The sequence below is a fragment of the Apodemus sylvaticus genome, chromosome 17 (genome assembly GCF_947179515.1).
Source record: "Apodemus sylvaticus chromosome 17, mApoSyl1.1, whole genome shotgun sequence".
Lineage (NCBI taxonomy): Eukaryota > Metazoa > Chordata > Mammalia > Rodentia > Muridae > Apodemus > Apodemus sylvaticus.
The window spans coordinates 57,432,969-57,450,926 of NC_067488.1; the positions used below are offsets into that span (position 1 = coordinate 57,432,969).

General features: G+C 47.9%; 1 protein-coding gene across 5 annotated transcripts; it reads right to left on the minus strand.

Annotated features, from left to right (window-relative positions):
- Positions 1–4,380: 4,380 nt before the first annotated feature.
- On the minus strand, positions 4,381–17,945 carry Alg12 (ALG12 alpha-1,6-mannosyltransferase). 5 transcript variants are annotated; one of them, XM_052160428.1, is made up of 10 exons: positions 17,760–17,849; positions 14,535–14,722; positions 14,333–14,465; positions 13,755–13,928; positions 12,925–13,119; positions 11,337–11,440; positions 10,600–10,823; positions 5,462–5,625; positions 5,304–5,379; positions 4,381–5,150 (listed from the first exon to the last, which is right to left on the minus strand). In XM_052160428.1, the coding sequence occupies exons 2-10, from the start codon at positions 14,697–14,699 to the stop codon at positions 4,919–4,921; spliced, it is 1,467 nt and encodes a 488-aa protein (XP_052016388.1). In that variant the 5' UTR covers positions 14,700–14,722; positions 17,760–17,849; the 3' UTR covers positions 4,381–4,918. The 5 variants fall into 5 exon arrangements, with proteins under 5 accessions (XP_052016388.1, XP_052016387.1, XP_052016389.1 ...); XM_052160427.1 differs by lacking the exon at positions 17,760–17,849 and adding an exon at positions 15,695–17,753; XM_052160429.1 differs by lacking the exon at positions 14,333–14,465 and having other exon boundaries at positions 14,535–14,653; positions 17,760–17,945.
- Between the last annotated feature and the right edge of the window lie 13 nt (positions 17,946–17,958).

Here is a 17,958-nt window from a genome sequence, read left to right on the forward strand (position 1 = left end):
GCTACAGCTCCTGCACCATGCCGTTCTGATTGGAGCATTACACACTGTGCTTCATAAACTGGTGCAATTATATCCGCAATAACGGACACTGACATCCTGGTTCAGCAGTTCTTCTGCGAGCCATCTCCCTAGCAAAAAAACGGAAACATGTCTATGTGGGCACACACATATGTTCACAGCAATAATTTCAACGGCCAGAACCTGGCAACAACTCAGACGGACAGCAGCAGTGGACCAGCGGACTGGAGTATGCCCACTCAGCATGAAGCTACCTCAGAGACAAAAGGAACAAAATCCCGCTGCATGGTGAGATTACATCACTGTCCTGGTTAGTTCGTCAAGGAATCCCAACTGAGAATAGGCCTCCATCAGACTGTCTGTAGGTAAGTCCATAGGGCATTTTCTTGATTAATGATTGATGTTAGAGGGCCCAGCTCTTGCGGAGAGGTTGGGATGGTGGTGGGGGATGGGGGATAGAGCAGTACCACTCTTTTTTTTTTTTTCCTCGAGACAGGGTTTCTCTGTGTAGCCCTGGCTGTCCTGGAACTCATTCTGTAGACCAGGCTGGCCTCAAACTCAGAAATCTGCCTGCCTCTGCCTCCCAAGTGCTGGGTACCACCCTTCAGCATGTGGTCCCGGGTGGTATAAGAAAGCAGTGTAAGCAGGTAAGCAGGCCACACGGAGCACGAAGCACTCCCCCAGAGCCCCCACTTCAATTCCTGCCTCCAGGTTTTTACCTTGCCCTGAGTTTTTGTGGTGTGATCTGAGAATTGTAAGAGGAAATAAAGCCTTTCCTCCCCAGGATGCTTTTGGTGATGATCTTTATCATAACATTATAAAGCAAACATCACATGAAAGAAAGAGCAAAATATGATACATTATGTACAGTTGATATCCCATTCTAGAAAGGGCACTGCAGTGTCCTTTTAAGTTCAGTTTCAAGGTAGCGGTGAGGGGAGATTAAATGTGCACACATGTAATGAACAGCTCTGGGTGTCACACAGAAGAAGTAACCATGCAGCCAAAGCTGTGTGTGTGTGTGTATCGCAAGCCTGCCTGGCAGAGTTCTATGCATAGATGCATGATTTCCAGAGAGGCTGGCTGGCAAGTGACAAAAGCCATCTATATAATATGTATATATAATACCTTAGAAAAATTCATGGCATGATGAACGAGAAAACTTTACAATAGCGACAAAACAATCTAAACCCTTAGGAATAAGTTTAATAACACACATCCGACCTGGCATGGAAAAAGGATAAAACATTCTAATGCCCTTAAAGGACCCATGGGCACAGGGGGGAACTACTTTGTCTTCCCTGAAAAACTCCCAACAGCATCAGGCTGCCCCTACTCATAAGCATAGCATGCTCGAGTGTAATCTCAGCAACAGTGTGGGTTTCCTGTGGACTGTGCTTGGTATGGAAAAATGTTATTTTCAGATGGACAAAAACTATCAGGAAAATACTGCATAGGAAGAGCTGAGTACCCAGGAAGTACAGCCTCATTCTGGGTATAGAGGAAGCACGAGTGCATGCTGTATGTAGAGGGAGCACAGCTGCATTCTGGGAATAAAGGAGGTGTGGCCATAATCTGAGTATACAAGAGGGACAGCCACACTCAGAGAACATAGCTGCCCTCTGGGAATAGAGGGAGCACAGCTGTATTCTGAGTGTACAGGAGAAGGCTGATGGTGTGACACCCAGACACTGGTAAGCAGAAACACTCAGGAAGGAGACAGCCTCTTCATAAGGTCTTAGACTAACAGACTTAAGGAGCCATTAACCATGGGAAATAAAATCTAATCGTTACATTATCATACAAAGTGGAAGAAAGCAATGTAAAAACCATTAGAGAAATGGACAAAAGGTACAACAGACAATTCATAGAATCTTCTTGAAACTGAGACAATCTGCTTTGCAGGCAGAAGCACACCAAATGACAGCCATCCTGGAGGCCTGTCCCTGTCCAGTCAGTGATGGTAGGACACGAAGAGCACATGAGCACATGATCTCCCTTTGCCCAGCATTCTCTATCTCAACCTGAAGACACACCTCTCTGGGCATGTAGAGGAAACCGTATGTCTCACGAGGTTATCCTTTGAGGCACTGAATTACTAAAGGCTGGAAATATGCCAAGTACCTAGAAGACACGCTAGAGGACGTGCTACAGAAGCCATGGCAAGCCTACCTGGTGGAGTTCCAGGCAAGGTGCAGGATTTCCAGAAAGGCTGGAAAATGACAAAAGCCATCTACAGAAAGAGAATTAAAATGTGTCTCTGCCTGTCCTTACAAAGATAAACAGAAACAATGGCACTAATGACCAAAAAGAGAGCAGGAGGTCTATCAGACTCACTCACTAGAATGGAGTCACTCGAGGGGGATCTGAGTAAACACGAGTCTTGTGAGCCCAGCTTCATCAAAAACACAGAATTGTTCTTGGAATGTGCCTTTGTGCCCCTCCCGCGTGGAGCAGGTAGCAGGTAGGGGTGAGGTTGCTCTAAATTATTCATCATAGACAGATATTATTTGTTCATATGCCTCTATGGGAAACATTTATGCTAGGTGCGGTCTGTCCTTGTGAAATTGTTCACTTTTTCCACTTAACTCTTTTTTTTTTTTTTTTTTTTTTTTGGATTTGGTTTTTTCGAGTCAGGGTTTCTCTGTATAGCCCTGGCTGTCCTGGAACTCACTCTGTAGACCAGGCTGGCCTCAAACTCAGAAATCTGCCTGCCTTTGCCTCCCAGAGTGCTGGGATTACAGGCGTGTGCCACCACCCAGCTCCACTTAACTCTTAACAGTCAGGATATAAATTGTCCGATGCTCTGAATAAAGTTGGCTGTTGCATGAGACATTAGTCTACTTCATTTGTGGGCTGTGCTCCCGGGTCCCACTACCTCTAGAGCACTTAACAGAAGTGGATGAAGAAACCTCCCTGAGCTTAGCTGTAGGAGTGGATTGAGCCCTTAAGTATCGTCATGTTCTACAAACTAAAAATGGGTGGCACAGAATTCCAGAACCACGTAATGTGTATTTTGTTGCTGAACAAAGTACCAAATGGATAGACACTGCCGAGAGCCAGGATTCTAATTGTGGAAGGGGGCTGCACAGTTGTGGCATGAAGAATGTCAATAACTCCACGATGTGGGATGGATTATGAGTACTGGAGCTGGGGATATAGCTCAATGGTACATGCTGGGCTAGTATGCATTAGGCCTTGAGTTCAACCCCAGGTCCCACAAAAACAAGTAGTATAAATATGGTCCATGACTGGTCATACATGTTTATGTCTATGTGTAGGCATCTCTGTACTTGCTAATCTGTCTACAGGAAGGGTCTAAGAGCAGACACCCCAAGGGCAACAAGGACACCCAGCCTCAGATCTCAGCCTAAAGCCATGCTCCACCAAAAGAAGCCCAGAAATTTGGGACATGGCTAATCTCATCAGACACACACCTGAGAGTGCTATACACCTAGAAATGCTCAAAGGGGCATGTCACAAAGTAAGTACCACGTGACAGGGCTCCCAATGGGAACACCTCACACCACAGGAATGTCAGAATTAGGAATAATTCACAGGCATTGAAGTTAAGTGGTAGTCCACATGTACACAGAGACAAAAGATAATCTATGAATACATGTCAGTACAGATAAAAAACAAATAGCTGAAGGGGGTGTTCAGAATACTGAGGGTCAGGAGGCAACCTAGAGCCTAGAGCCTGCTCTTTAACCACCATACAAGACTGCATCAGGAGGCATCTGTGGTGCAAGTCATGGTTGTGTGTGTAGAGAAAATGTACCTGTAAACTGAGACCAGCCAAAGGCTATGCTTCAAACCACCTGCCCTCAAAGACTGACAAACAGCTAAAGCATCTCAGCCGGTAAACTGCTTGTTTTGCAAGCATGGTGACCTGAATTCAACCTATAGAACTACTTGGGGGGCAAAAATCAGGCATGCATGTAGTGCCTGCTTGTAATTCCAGCACTTTGGATACAGAGACAGGCAGGTCCCTGGGGCTCACTTGCCATAAAACAGAAAAATGGTGGATGGTGCCTGAGGAACAAACCCAAGATTGTCCCCTAGCCTTAACATGCACTTGCATATATCTGAACACAGCATAGTGCATGTGCGCACACACATATACACACAGAGCAACCTTTATAGCGGTGTTGTATACTGTATACATAAATGCTATCCAGGCTGTATCTGTGGTGTATCTGCATACACATGAGCTTGTGTGGTGTGTGCCCGCATACTGGATGCATGATGTGCACATACCATCTGTTATCTGTACGATTGGCACTGTCACACTTCAGAAATGCTCAGAGCCACTGACAGAGCCAGTGGCTTTTACTGTGAAACCACATACAAGACACAATATAAGAAAACAATTTTTATTTCCGTTCTTTTATGAACATGTATATGTCCTCAGAATTAATCTGAAATGGAGGTAACACGCCTTGGTCTGTAAGAGCTGCCGTAATTGGTGGTGTGTGTGTCTATCCTGTAAAGACCTGGTTTATAGTGTGGTATCCTGAGGCCATGGGCAAAAAGTGTGGTTTACAGAGGCAAGAAACATACACTGAGGGTCATGGCAGAGCTAGGGTGGCGGTGTTCAGGCCTGACTCGCTGTCCTTAGTTATAAATGGCTCCCAGTATGAATATACACAATGCTGTGGGCCACCTAACCATGCAGACAGGCTTGAGCAGGTCACTCCCACACTTGGTGGTGGGTCCTTGGCTCCACACTCTCAGCCCTGTCTGTGCCTCAGGTGTGGCTGTTGTAGGGCCTGGCCTGCCTGCTGCAGGCCAACAACAGGGGCATGCTGGAAGTCCCTGGTCTTTGCTGTTTTCTTGAACTGTCTTTACTGAGTTAGAAGGTGACCACACTTGATGCACTGGGAGATCGCCTGTCCTCTCAGGCTGGCCTAAGCACCCGCTCCAGAAGGACCAGCTTTGTCTGCAGGTTGACATCAAAGGGTGGCAGTTTCATCAGATTTAGGCTCACACCTGTAGTGCCCTCAACACTGGCCAGGACTCGATGCGTGTCCCTGTAGAGGGCCAGGTGCTCAGGCACCGCCTCCATGAGGATGTGGGTGTAGTCCAGCATGCCCGCTGCTCCCAGTTGGACGTCTTCGCTCTTGTCATACCTGGGAGAGAAAGGCCACCTGTCACCACTGCATTCAACTCTGCCAATGTCTCACACCACCTCTCCCCACGAAGGTGCCACTGAAGTGATTTATATACAGGTAGCCTCTGTGAGAAGCAACTAGACCTGCAGTTACAATATCTCAGAAACAAACCTCCAGTCATCGTTGACCTGTAGAAACCGTGACACACCTGTCTGGGCAGCAGCCACATCGATGTGTAGAAGGACATCTAAAAAAACCAATCTCGGTTAGAAGCCAGCATGGTGCGTCACCCAGGCCCAGGTTTTTCCCCAGGGAGCGCTTGGACTAACCTGTCTGAGGTGGCACCAGCTCATGTAGCCGTTGCATGGCAACGCCACCAGGGTAGTTGAAATGGGACACATAGAGGGATGTGGCTGTATATGCCACATTCACTAAGATATGTCCTGTCACCAGCAGAGCTCTCACCTTGTATGGCCAAGACTTTTTGTTCAGGCTGAAAGACAAAGGTAGTTAATGAAAAGCATATGGTGGCGAGCGCGCCGGCAGTCTTCAAGGCTGAAGGCAGAGGGTAACTGAGCTACCTCACTGCCAGCTCTGACAATGTCCTGCTCCAAATCCACAGACAGATCCCCCTCCCAGCAGGAATATCATCTCAGGATAACTCTGAGACTCTCTTCTCACAGCACGGCCTTGCAGAACCAGAACTGAGATAATGCTCAGCCAGGCCCCAGGGGACCAGGACTACTTAATTATGCATACCTCTGGCCCCTACCTAACTTGGTTTACACAGAAGGCTCATGTCAGTGCCCCGAAGTCTGATCTGTTTTGTTTTTTGAGACAGGGTTTCTCTGTGTAGTCAGGCAGTGGTGGTGCACACCTTTAATCTCAGCACTCAGGAAGCAGAGGCAGGCAGATTTCTGAGTTCGAGGACAGTCTGGTCTACAGAGTGAGTTCCAGGACAGCCAGGGCTACACAGAGAAATGCTGTCTCAAAAAACCAAACCAAACAAACAAAAAACCAAAATAACCCACTTAAAAATAAAAAAGTAAGTAAAATAAAATAAAAATTTCAATTAATAGACAGGCAGCGGTGGTGCACACCTTTTGATCCCAGTACTCAGGAGGCAGAGGCAGAAGGATCTCTGTGAGTTCAAGGACAGCCTGGTCTACAAAGTGTATCCCAGAACAGTCAGGAGAAACCCTGTCTTGAAAAAAATGAACAAATAAAAAGCAAAAACAAAAACAATTTGATAAAAAAAAAAAAACCAAACAAACAAACAAACAAAAAAAAAAAACAACTCAACTAACCAAAATAACTAAAGTACCGCCTGAAGACCTTTGTGGCTGTGCACAGTGGCACAGGCCTAGAATCCCAGCACTGGGATGGCAAATTTGAAGCCATCCTGGGTTACATAGCAAGATTACCTCAAAACATAAAGAGCCAATGAGATAGCTCAGTGGGTAAAGGCACTTGCCCGTGAGCTGGTAACGACCATGATCCCCAGAGCCCACAGAAAGGTGGAAAGGGAACGGCCTCCACAGATCTGTCCTCTGACATCACGTCCGTGCCGCAGCAGCGCCCATCCCCCTAATGCACACACACAGTAATCTAAAAGAAAACCTCCATTTCCACTCTAGATGCCAATTCAAGTTTACACTAGCTTTTTAAAGGGTATTAAAGACTCTGCATTACTGTTTTTTTTTTCTGTTGTGTATAAATAAATCACACAAAGCAAACAGACTTCCAAAATGGAAGGACTGGGAGGCCAACCTCAACCAGGTGCCCTGTTCTGAGTATCTTTCAGCATGCTGGTGTCCCAGGGTCAAACCTCATACACCCCGTGGCTGCCTGCAGAGAACAGCTCAATCCTGCACCAAGTCCTGGGACCGGCACACCCTCACGCCCTTCCTTATCCAAGACTGGCTCTGGTTGAGGGGAGGCAGGGAGCAGTATCTTTTGTGGGGGATGAATGATCCAGGTGTGCATGTGCAGAAGTCGGAGGACAGCAGGCGCCCTGCTCTGTCATTACCTTCTTCCTTTCAGATAGTGCCTCTCACTGCACACAGGATGCTAAAGGATATTTGATTATTGTAGACAGAAAATCTAATAATCTAATCCTGTACAGATGTAGTTTGGTTGCGCCTCTAAAAGCCTCCATGGATAAGAATCTAAAGAATGCAAAGTTCTTGCCTATTTTAAGACAAGTTGCTTGGGAGAGGTCTCTGGTCTTTGCTCTGTGACTGGAGTGTAGAGTCAGCTGGGTGGACTTGAGTTACTGAGTGAAATGGTTGTGCCCACAGACTTGGAGTCCCCACCATGATGGGACACAGTTCAGCCTGCCAGAGGTATAGGGCAGGAGATAGTGACTTCTTTTATACACAACTGTACATTTGATGTTTCTCTTCCCCCGAACTCCCCTCCCCACCCCTTTTTTCAATTAGGCTAAGTTATAGCAATCCTCCTGTTTCTGTTCCCCATCATCACTACCACAATGCTGCAGTTACAGGTAACCATGTGGCAATACCTCGCTTTTTACACAGGTGCCGGGGCCCAAATGCAGAACCGCCCCTGGCTTTGGGGACACGGGGGTCACAGGTGTGCACCCAGCTCCAAGAAGGGCTTTTTTTTTTTTTTTTAAAGATTTATTATATGTAAGTACACTATAGCTGTCTTCAGACACCCCAGAAGAGGGCGTCAGATCTCATTATGGATGATTGTGAGCCACCATGTAGTTGTTGGGATTTGAACTCAGGACCTTTGGAAGAATAGTCAGTGCTCTTAACCACTGAGCCCTCTCTCCAGCCCCCAAGTCTTTATCTTCCGTCTTCTGGGTCACTTTTTGAGAACAGCATTCTCTAAGTCATCCCTTCTTAAGTCAGGTTGCTACCTAGATCTCGATTCTTTGAAACTTATTTACTTAGAAAAGGTCTTATGTAGTTCAGGCTAGTCTTGAAATGGGTATATTGCCAACGACGACGTTGAACCTCCACCTCCTGAATGGTGGGTTTATTAGCAAATATAACTGCACCTAATCTATGTTGTACTGAAGATCGATTCTGTACATGTTAGACAAATACTCTAAAAATGAGCTCCATCCCCAGTCCTTTCCCTGATTTTTATTTATTTGTTTATTTATTTATTTTGGTTTTTTTTGGATTTGGTTTTTTCGAGACAGAGTTTCTCTGTGTAGCCCTGGCTGTCCTGGAGCTCACTCTGTAGACCAGGATGGCCTTGAACTCAGAAATCTGCCTGCCTCTGCCTCCCAGAGTGCTGGGATTACAGGCGTGCGCCACCACCGCCCAGCTCTGATTTTTATTTTTGAGAAAGGTTCAGGATGACCTGAAATTATATAACTTGGAATGGCTCAAGTTGGTGTTCCCAAGCACTGCGATGATGGGTGTGAGCCTCCGCTACCCCTGAGCCATCTAGACTGCTGTAGACAATGAATGTCATGCCCACCCCTCACAGGGTTTGCCTTTAAGGCCTGACTGGGTCTAGAAAAACATAGTAGACTATGGCGTGAACGATGGGGTCTGAGCTTCAGCTCAGGTCACCCCCAAATTAGCCCTGGGCTCTCCTCTGTTCTGCCTCAGTGTCTTTAAAGGCATATTGTAAACAAGCATGGCTGGGACATGGCGCTGCCTCCATTTTCACTGTCATGGTCCCTCCCAGGAGCATCTCTGTGTCTTTGAGGCTGACTTTAACAATAATGGCAGTTACCAGCCGTGACAGACTGTGTGGCCCACAGAAAGAAGAATGCTTGCTCTCTGCCCTTTAAAAAAAGTCTACCAACCAAAATTTAAAACCATTGGCTTCAAACACAAACTTTCAGCAAAAGTTTACTCATTCTATTTCAGCTGAGGGACAGAGTGAAATAGTGTCAGCAGCTGGCGTCCCAGTGTTCAAATAAGAGAGCCTGTGGGGAGTTCTAATCCAAATCACACAGTGCCCCTGACTCATGTCAGCACTTGGCCCTCAGTGAGTGGCCCGACTCAGGAGCCTCTGGAAACCAGGAGGTGCACAGCGGAGGATGTAGGTTACTGGGGTGTGCCTCTGAAGGTCATACCTGGTCCCTCCTCTTTCCTGCCAACCCTGAAGTGAGCAGTTCTGTGTGCCTTTCTGTTCTGCCTCACTACTGCAAAAGACTACAGACTGAACTCTAACACTAAGCTGAAGACCGAGTCACTCCTCCAACAGCTGCTTCTGTCAGAGATTGGGCCATGGCTACAACACAGTTGTATCTTATTAAGACAGATCTTGTTAAACGCTGTTCAACTTGGGCAAATACGTACACGTGAACAGTTGAGGGTGTGAGCCACAAGCCAAAGGGCGATCTGAAGGCAGCCCCAGGGGCTGGCCCTTCCCTCTACCAGTTGTTCTGGGGAAGGAGACGGATAGAAAACACCTGTCTAAATGAGGAAAGGGGCAGAGTGGACCTTCTAGGTCTATGGAGCCCACACCATGAGCTAGTTACACTCAGCCCAGTTAACTCTCCTTATAGTCAGCCTGCCCCCTAACACCTACACCACCAGCTGACCCTACTACCCAATGAAACACCAGTCACATCACCTGCTGCCTCTCACCTCCCCTTCACCTGTATCACCCCTTGTTCCTGTCCCCATTAACTCCCACACCATCTTCCATATGAACCCAAGCCACAGCCTTTAACCCCCAATTAACCAAAAGCACCAGCTGAGACCCTCCAGCCACCCAGCAGCCTGGACCAAGAACACCCTCCACCTGATCAATCAATCACTCAGACCCTGGAACCCATCCGGGACCAGCCACCTCCCAGGCTTGAAGGCCTGTCTTGGCCATCTCTCCCATGACCAGCTCTGGGACAGTTAGCAAGGTTCGAGGAAGAGACAGAAGCAAGACTCACCAACACAGTAAGAGGCACTGAGCACTGAGCAGAGGCTTCCTGGTACATGGAGGACCACAGACATCCAATTTATCAAAAATTTGCTCAGGTGACAAGGACACTCAATGATCATACTTGAATTTAAGTGTATACCAAACCAAATACTCTTTTTTTTTTTTAAAACTTAGTAAATTCCAACTTTGCTTCTAAAACAAAACAGTTCTATTCCATGTTAAACTGGCAAACTTATTCTTTTTTTTCCTTTTTTGAGACAAGATCTTACTATATAGATCAGACACCCACTGGCCTCTGCCTCTCAAGTGCTAGGATCAAAGGCTTCCAAGCACAGCAAATCTATTTTTCTTTCTTTTCTCCCACTGGGGTTCTCTGTGTAGTTCTGTAGACCAGGCTGGCCTTGAACCCAGAAATCCGCCTGCCTCTGCCTCCCAAGTGCTGGGCTTAAAGGTGTGCACCTCCACTGCCCGGCACAAATCTATTTCTGATGAACTTTTAAAAGTACCTATCCCCTGGGTAACTAAAATCAGCACCCCAGAGAATGTAGTCAAACTGAAAAGCAGACAAGTATCTCAAGGAGGAAGCCCTCACACATAGGCGCAGCCTCTGGCAGCCATGATGTTGAGGATGGGGAAGGCATAGATGATGAACCGCAGCTCCTTGTGTGGGAGGAGTGAGTATAAAGCCACGAATCCCAGGCTTGGCAGGGCCAGCGCATAGGTCCTCCTGTCCACTGCACCCAGGGGTATGAAGAAAAGGCTGCAGCCCAGGCCTCGAGGCAGGGCTGAGTAGAAATACCACAGGGGTGGGGAGGTCTTCAGGTTAAGGAGGCACGAATTTGTCAGAGACTGAGTCACTGTCCACTTACTGGAACTAAGAATGGTAGCGGCATAAAGGCCCAAAGTCAGCTCTGCCAAAGACACAGCAGAGGCCTGCTTAGGGAAGGGGAGGGCAGACCCTGCCAGCTACAGGGTAACTGAGGGCCCCACAAAGGACTGTGGGAACTCGTTAGCTTTTCTTCCTTTCTTCCCGGTATTGACAGGTGAAGATGGTGTGCGACCAAGTGGGAGCTATGCTATCCTTCCTTACCATGAGACATCTGAAGTGCTCTGTAAATGTTTAAAAAGCAGCTACCCTGGGTACTATGGGTACGACTAGGTGTTTCTGGGGAGATGTTGCCAGAGTCCCAGGTGTGTGCCATAGGAGAAGCTCCTGCCCTGCCTCTCAGACAGCCACCCATCCTGTGCCAGACTGGCTGGCCAGCTGCATAGAGGTCAGGGTCATGGGCTGACTAGCCCACGCACTCGTTCCTAATACTGAAAGGATACGCCCCAGTTGGAACTTTTGTTCAGGACGGTGTTGTACCACAGCACCACTCCTTCTGGCCATACAAGGTATCGCCAGAAAAAGGAGTCCACAGCAACTGTCAGCCCTGATAACAGAACAGAAGCGTCCTCAGTAAGGAACATGGCCACCTATAAAATTCAAGCCTCAACCCACATGTGCACTGTGCTTAACTGCCCCACAAAGTGACTGCTGGCCGCAGAAACTGCCAGCACTTCCCATAAAAGGAGCTGATGGCCTGTGACACCCTCTCTCATCAACTATCTTCCCCAGTGTAAGACACACTGCCCTCCTCCTGTCTGTCCAAGCAACCTCAAGGACAGTGGTGGATGCAGGCTTCCAAGTAGAAGCTACCTCTAGGACAGAAATGGCATGTTCTACTGCTGCTGAAGTTCAGATCATCTTGATTACATCTCTTTTTTTTTAAAGGGGGACTAGAGAGATGACTCAGTAGTTGAGAGTAAATACTGCTCTTTCAGAGGACCCAAGTTTAGTTCCCAGAAGCCACAAGGGAAAGCTCACAATTGCCTGTCACAACTCCTGTGTATCAGGAATCCCACAACATTCTTCTGGACTCTATGGGTGCCTACAATCACGCACACATATTTCCACACACAGATACATGTATATACACATAATTAAAAATAAAATAAAACTTAAAGTTTCCCAGGGGCCAGTGAGATGGCTCAGTGGGTAAAGGCACTTGCTGCTAAGCCTGATGACCTGAGTTCAATCCCTGAGACCCCCATGGTAGGTCGGAAAGAACAGACTCCCACAAGCTGCTCTGACCTCCAAATGTGCACTGTGGTGAGAACACAAACACACACTAAAAATAGTTAAGTGAAATAATAAATAAATCTCAAGGGTCGAGGCAACAGTTTAGTAAAGAGCAGGAAGGCCTGAGTTCTATCCCAGAACCCACAGCAAGCCAGGTATGGTCAGGTGTGGTGGTGGTGAGGGCTTTTAATCTAAGCACTAGGGAGGCAGGGGCAGGGGCAGGGGGATGTCTGTGAGGTTGAAGCCAGCCTGGTCTACAAAGTGAGTTCCAGGAGGATATGTAGAGTCAGTCTCTCTCTCTCTCTCTCTCTCTCTCTCTCTCTCTCTCTCTCTCTCTCTCTCTCTCACACACACACACACACACACACACACACACACACTGAAGCAATTACATGGTGGCTAACAATTGTCCAGGGGATCTGATGCCCTCTTCTGGCCTGCATGGGCACCAGGTACACATGTAGTACACAGAAAAACATGTAGGCAAAATACCCATACACATAAAATAGAAATAGATATATCCCAAAAACAAAACAAAACAAAACAAAACCAAACCCCAGGAACAAAGCAGGTGGCTAATCTGAGGACTGACACCGAGGCTGGCCTCTGGATGGCACACATGGACTAGCCTCTGAACTGTAAGCCAGAGGCTACAGGTCCCTTTTATAAGCCGCCCTGGTGATGATGTGTCCTTACAACAACAGAACAGTAAATAAGACAGTAGGATTTTGTCTTAAAATACCAAAACCCAAACTGAAAGAAATACACACAGACAGAGCCGAGACGTTCACTTGCCTAGACAGAGAACCCCTGCTGGGACGGCGTGTCGGAGCAGTCTGCCCACGGACATTCGTCTCTGGTACAAGGTCAGCAGCAGCATGATGCCCAGCAGCATGCCCAGCTCAGCCCTGAAGCCAATGATGACAAAGGCTGAGAGCCAGACAAAGCGGGCCCACTTGCGCTGCAGCCAGGCGCTGAGGGCTGGCAAAACTGCAAAACAGAAGAAAGACACACCATAAGGGGGACTCGCTTTCTTACTATAAAACACACACATAACTCACTCTGTGGGGTGATGCTTCAGCAATGTAAAACCTGGCTGTTCTTGAAGAAGAATCAGGTTTTACTCCCAGCACCTACAGGACAGCTCACAACTGTCTGTAACTCCAGGTGTAGAGGACCTGATGCCCTCTCCTGGCCTCTGAAGGTACTGTACACACATTATGTGCGTAAATACACATGGAATACTCATACACGCAAAAGCTTGAATAAGTCAAACAAACAAACAATAAAACACTAGAAGCTGCTCAGCACTTCAGGGTTTAGGGCAGGGGGATCTAGCATTCAAAGCCAGTGTGGACTACTCAGTAGGACTATGTCCCAAAATACTAAAACCCAAGATGCACACAGACAAACCCCAGAGAGGCCTACTTGCAGAGACAGAATGTCTGCTGGGCTGGCCCACAGCTGCTTCTCTGGAAGCACCAGCCCTCAGTACAGAGAGGCCTGCTTCTGTAACAAGAGACCCTGAGCAGTTTATGAGGAGCCTGTGAGGCGGTGACAACACAGTGGGCAGAGTGTGCGTACTGTGAGGGGTCAGAAGGAAGGCACAGCCTGAAGCTACATACCCACAGCCAGGGCCAACACGTTGGGGAGTGTCCTCGTACAGTAGAACATGAGATGAAACTGTGTGGCTGATATCCAGCAGAACATGACAGCCACCGTGGCCCCGAACCGCTGTCTTACTTCCTTTTGTAATGTCCAGAGTCCAAAAATCACACCAAGGCCAAGGACTCCTCTGACTAAATGAAATGAGCAAAAAAGTCACTGATGTGAGTGACCTGACGGGAACACTGATGAAGCTAGGGGCTCTGTGAGAGTCACTTGCAGTGGCAGTCAGTGACAATATGCAAGAGACTACATAGGAGCTCACATTTATACCAGAAGTGGCCGTAGGGCCTGTGTTTGCACAGAGTCCTTCACCGAGCAAGCCTCTGACTTCCTTTTGGCCCTATAGTCCTGGCTGGCTGTCCACTGAAGGTATGTCATGAGGACTTTAGTGCAGTCTAAGGTACAGCTCCTGCTTGCTTGTCCCAAGTCTGGCTGCAAGGCTACAGTGAGTCCAGCCAACCCCACCCTACCCCAACCCCACCCCACCTGTGATCAAGTGATGTTGGCACAGCTCTCACCCACGGGAGGCCCTTACCTATCAGTTGAGAATAAAACTTGGATACTTCCAACAGTGAGAGCACATAGACCACAGGGCTGGAAAACATTGCGATCAACAGCGGCCCGAGGAATGTCCTGGGAACAACTCCAGGAAACTCATGGTGGTCGTACTGCGAGGAGGAGAGTGGTCAGCGCAGGCTGGGCAGCGCAGCAAGCCTCAGCTCTCCGCAGGGCCTCACCTTGTCCGTATCCAGCTGGTGGAACAGAAGGTCGTGTGTAGCCTGTAGGTTGAAGCTCTCTTCTACCTTGGTGTAGGGACAGGCAACAAGGTGGATGGCGGCTACGGTGACCAGCAGCCCTAGAAGCAGCAGAGACCGCCTGCCTGATGATTTCTTGCCAGCCATGGAGAGCTTTAAACCTCATGGACCTTCACAGAAATGAAGACAAGTAACAGTTTCCTCACGTTCAGACACTCCTAAAACTCGGCCTGAGGTCACTCTGGTAAGGTGTGGAGAAGGAGGACACCCCTGGAGATGGCTATTTTGTCAACTTCACTACATCTGGAATGAAAACCCAAGCAGCTGGGTACCCCTGTGAGGGACTTTTTATTATGTAAGTCCTTTGAAGTAGGAAGGTCCATCTTTAACCTGGTCGCAGCTTCTGCTGGCAACCTTTCTACAAAGGACATAGAAGGAACCTTGCTCTTTGCCTGCTCAACTTTCTCTTGGTCTCTCTGGCAAATCCATTCCTTCATTGGCAATGGAACCGATTTCTTCAGGATTCTAGTGTATACTGAAGACCATCTGAAAGAAACATCCAGTCTTGTAGACTGAACAACTACTAGATTCTTGGACCTTCCGTTCATAGGCAGTCATTATTGGACTAGTTAAGACCAAAGTCTGTAAGTCACTCTAATAAATTCCATGTATGTGTGTATGTATTATGTGTACACATACACACACTTCATTCTATTAGTTCAAGTCTTCTTGAGAACCCTAACCAAGTTCCCTTTTAACTTCTTTAAAATTATTTATGTGTATGAGTGTTTTGCTGGCATATATGTCCAGGCATCTGATCCCCTAGAACTGGAATTACAGACAATTGAGAGGTGCTATGTAGGTGCTGGGAATTGAATTTTGGTCCTCTAAAAAATCAGCCAGCACTCTTAACAAGAGTCTCCTCTCCAGCCCCAACCCGTTCAAATAGAATAATACTCATAATTCCTACTGTCTTAGTTAGGGTTTACATTTCTGTGACAAACACCATACTCAAGAGCAACTTGGGGGAAGAAAGGGTTTATTTCATCTTACAGCTTACAATCCAAGGAAACCAAGGGCAGAAACTCAAGGCAGGAACTTGGAAGCAGGAGATGATGTGAAGGTCAAGGAGTGCTGCTTACTGGCTTGCTCCTCACGCCTTGCTCAGTCTGCCTTCTTATAGCACCGAGGACCACCTGCCCAGGGATGGCCCCACCCACAGTGAACTGGGCCCTCCAGCATCATCGACAAGGAAAATGCCCCACAGATATTCACCAACCCCGCAGGAAGGCATATCATAAAGACTTCAGTGGAGTGTAAATAAGTCACAGCTTGCACTTGCTTGTTCCAAGTTTGGTTACAAGGGTACTGTGAGTCTGGCCAACACCTCCCCCATCTGACTATGCCCAGCTGTGTTAGACCCAATAAGAAGTACTGAACTGAAAAAGTGTGATTGTTGACTGTCTTAATCAGGGTTTCTATTCCTACACAAACATCATGACCAAGAAGCAAGTTTGGGAGGAAAGGGTTTATTGAGCTTATACTTCCACGTTGCAGTTCATCACTAAAGGAAGTCAGGACTGGAACTCAAGCAGGTCAGGAAGCAGGAGCTGATGCAGAGGCCATGGAGGGATGTTTCTTACTGGCTTGCTTCCCCTGGCTTGCTCAGCCTGCTCTCTTATAGAACCCAAGACTACCAGCCCAGGGATGGCACCACCCACAAGGGGCCCTCCCCCCCCTTGATCACTAATTGAGAAAATGCCCCACAGCTGGATCTCATGGAGGCACTTCCCCAACTGAAGCTCCTTTCTCTGTGATAACTCCTGTGTCAAGTTGACACAAAACCAGCAATTGACCCCTTGTCAACTTGACACACAAACACATCACTATTAAGCCTCAACCCTTACTTTCTTATTCATCCCCACGATCTACATAACTTTAAAAGTCCCACAGTCTTTACATATTAAAAGTTCAATCTCTTTAAAATGTCCAATATCTTTTAAAATTCAAAGTCTTAAAAATTCAAAGTTTCTTAACTGGGCTCCACTAAAATACTTTCTTCAAGAGGGAAAAATATCAGGGCACAGTCACAATCAAAAGCAAAAATCAAACTACAATCATCCAATGTCTGGAACCCACTCACAATCTTCTGGGCTCCTCCAAGGGTTTGGGTCACTTCTCCAGCCCTGCCTTTTTAGCACACACCTTGTATTCTAGGATCCAGCTGCCTGTACTCCACTACTGCTGCTGGTCTTGGTGGTCATCTCATGGTACAGGCATCTCCAAAACACTGATGTCTGCCGTTTTAACTAGGCTTCACCAATAGCCTCTCATAGGCTCTCTTCATGGTGTCAAGCCTTAACTCCTTTGCATGACCCCTTCACTCCTGGGCCATCAATTGCAACTAAGGCTGCACCTTCACCAATGGCCTTCGGCCTCTCAGTGCTGAGCCTCCGCTGCTCTTCATGACCCCTTCATGCCTTCAAAACCAGTACCACCTGGGTAACTCTGCAACGCAACCTCTGTGCTCTTAAGGTAGACATTCACCAGTACATAAAAACCACCTATCACTGGAATGGGGGCAGCTGCAGGGAGGACAGATGGCCAACTGCCTTCCAGCAGCCAAGCTCCAAAAAGCTATATTCTTATCAAATGTGGCGTGGAGAAGGAGGGCACCTCAGATTAAGGCGTACCCTTCGGGGATCCTGTCGTCCCCTGTCAATTGTGATTCCAAAGCTCCCAAGGAAACTGTCGGAATTCAAATTGCAGCTTTAACCTGAAAGTGTTATCTGGTGTAGATGAGGCCTATTTGTAAACCAAGGAAACTGTTATTATTTATACAAACAGATGTTCTCTAAAATACAGATAATCCATATCTCCTCCTCCTCCCTCAAGTCACTTAAAGTTCGGAAGGTCATTGTGAACTCACTGCCGGAGGCCCCTGAGAAAATGTCGACTACTCCCCACCCCCCCAACCACACTGAGCCGGACCCAGATGTAGAGACAGATGACAGTTCGGGCCGCGCGGTGAAGGGGATGGATCAAAGGTCCAGGACTCTGAGATGTCCAGCCCCAGGGACACGCTCAGCCCCTAAGCGAGAGGTCCATTCCCAGGTTGTTCGGCCCAGTTGAGGCCGTCACGCGCGCTCGGAAGAGCCCCAGCCACGCCACCTCTCGAGTACCCCAATCCCGGCGACGCGCGCTAACCTCTTCTCTCGGCAGGACCCCTCGGAACTGAGCCGACTGTGCTCGGCAGGAAGCAGGCTGCGGAAACCGGGCCCAGAAGCCAAGTCTTTGCCCGAACTCAACATGGCCACCATTACCCAGGCTGGAGACAGAGGCGGGCGCTTCCCGCCCGGAGAAAAGATGGCCGCGGCAGGCCACTCGTGGAGGGCAGGGCATGAGG

Bases quoted from the DNA above. Each gene is read 5' to 3' on its own strand.
- Alg12 (XM_052160426.1), bottom strand. From the start codon at position 17,872: ATGGTGGCCATGTTGAGTTCGGGCAAAGACTTGGCTTCTGGGCCCGGT. The intron at 13,120-13,754 runs GTATGTAGCTTC...TCTGTTTTGCAG, and splicing joins CGTGTTGGCCCTGGCTGTGG to TTTTGCCAGCCCTCAGCGCC. The intron at 11,441-12,924 runs GCAAGTGAACGT...TTCTGTTATCAG, and splicing joins AGCAGGGGTTCTCTGTCTAG to GGCTGACAGTTGCTGTGGAC.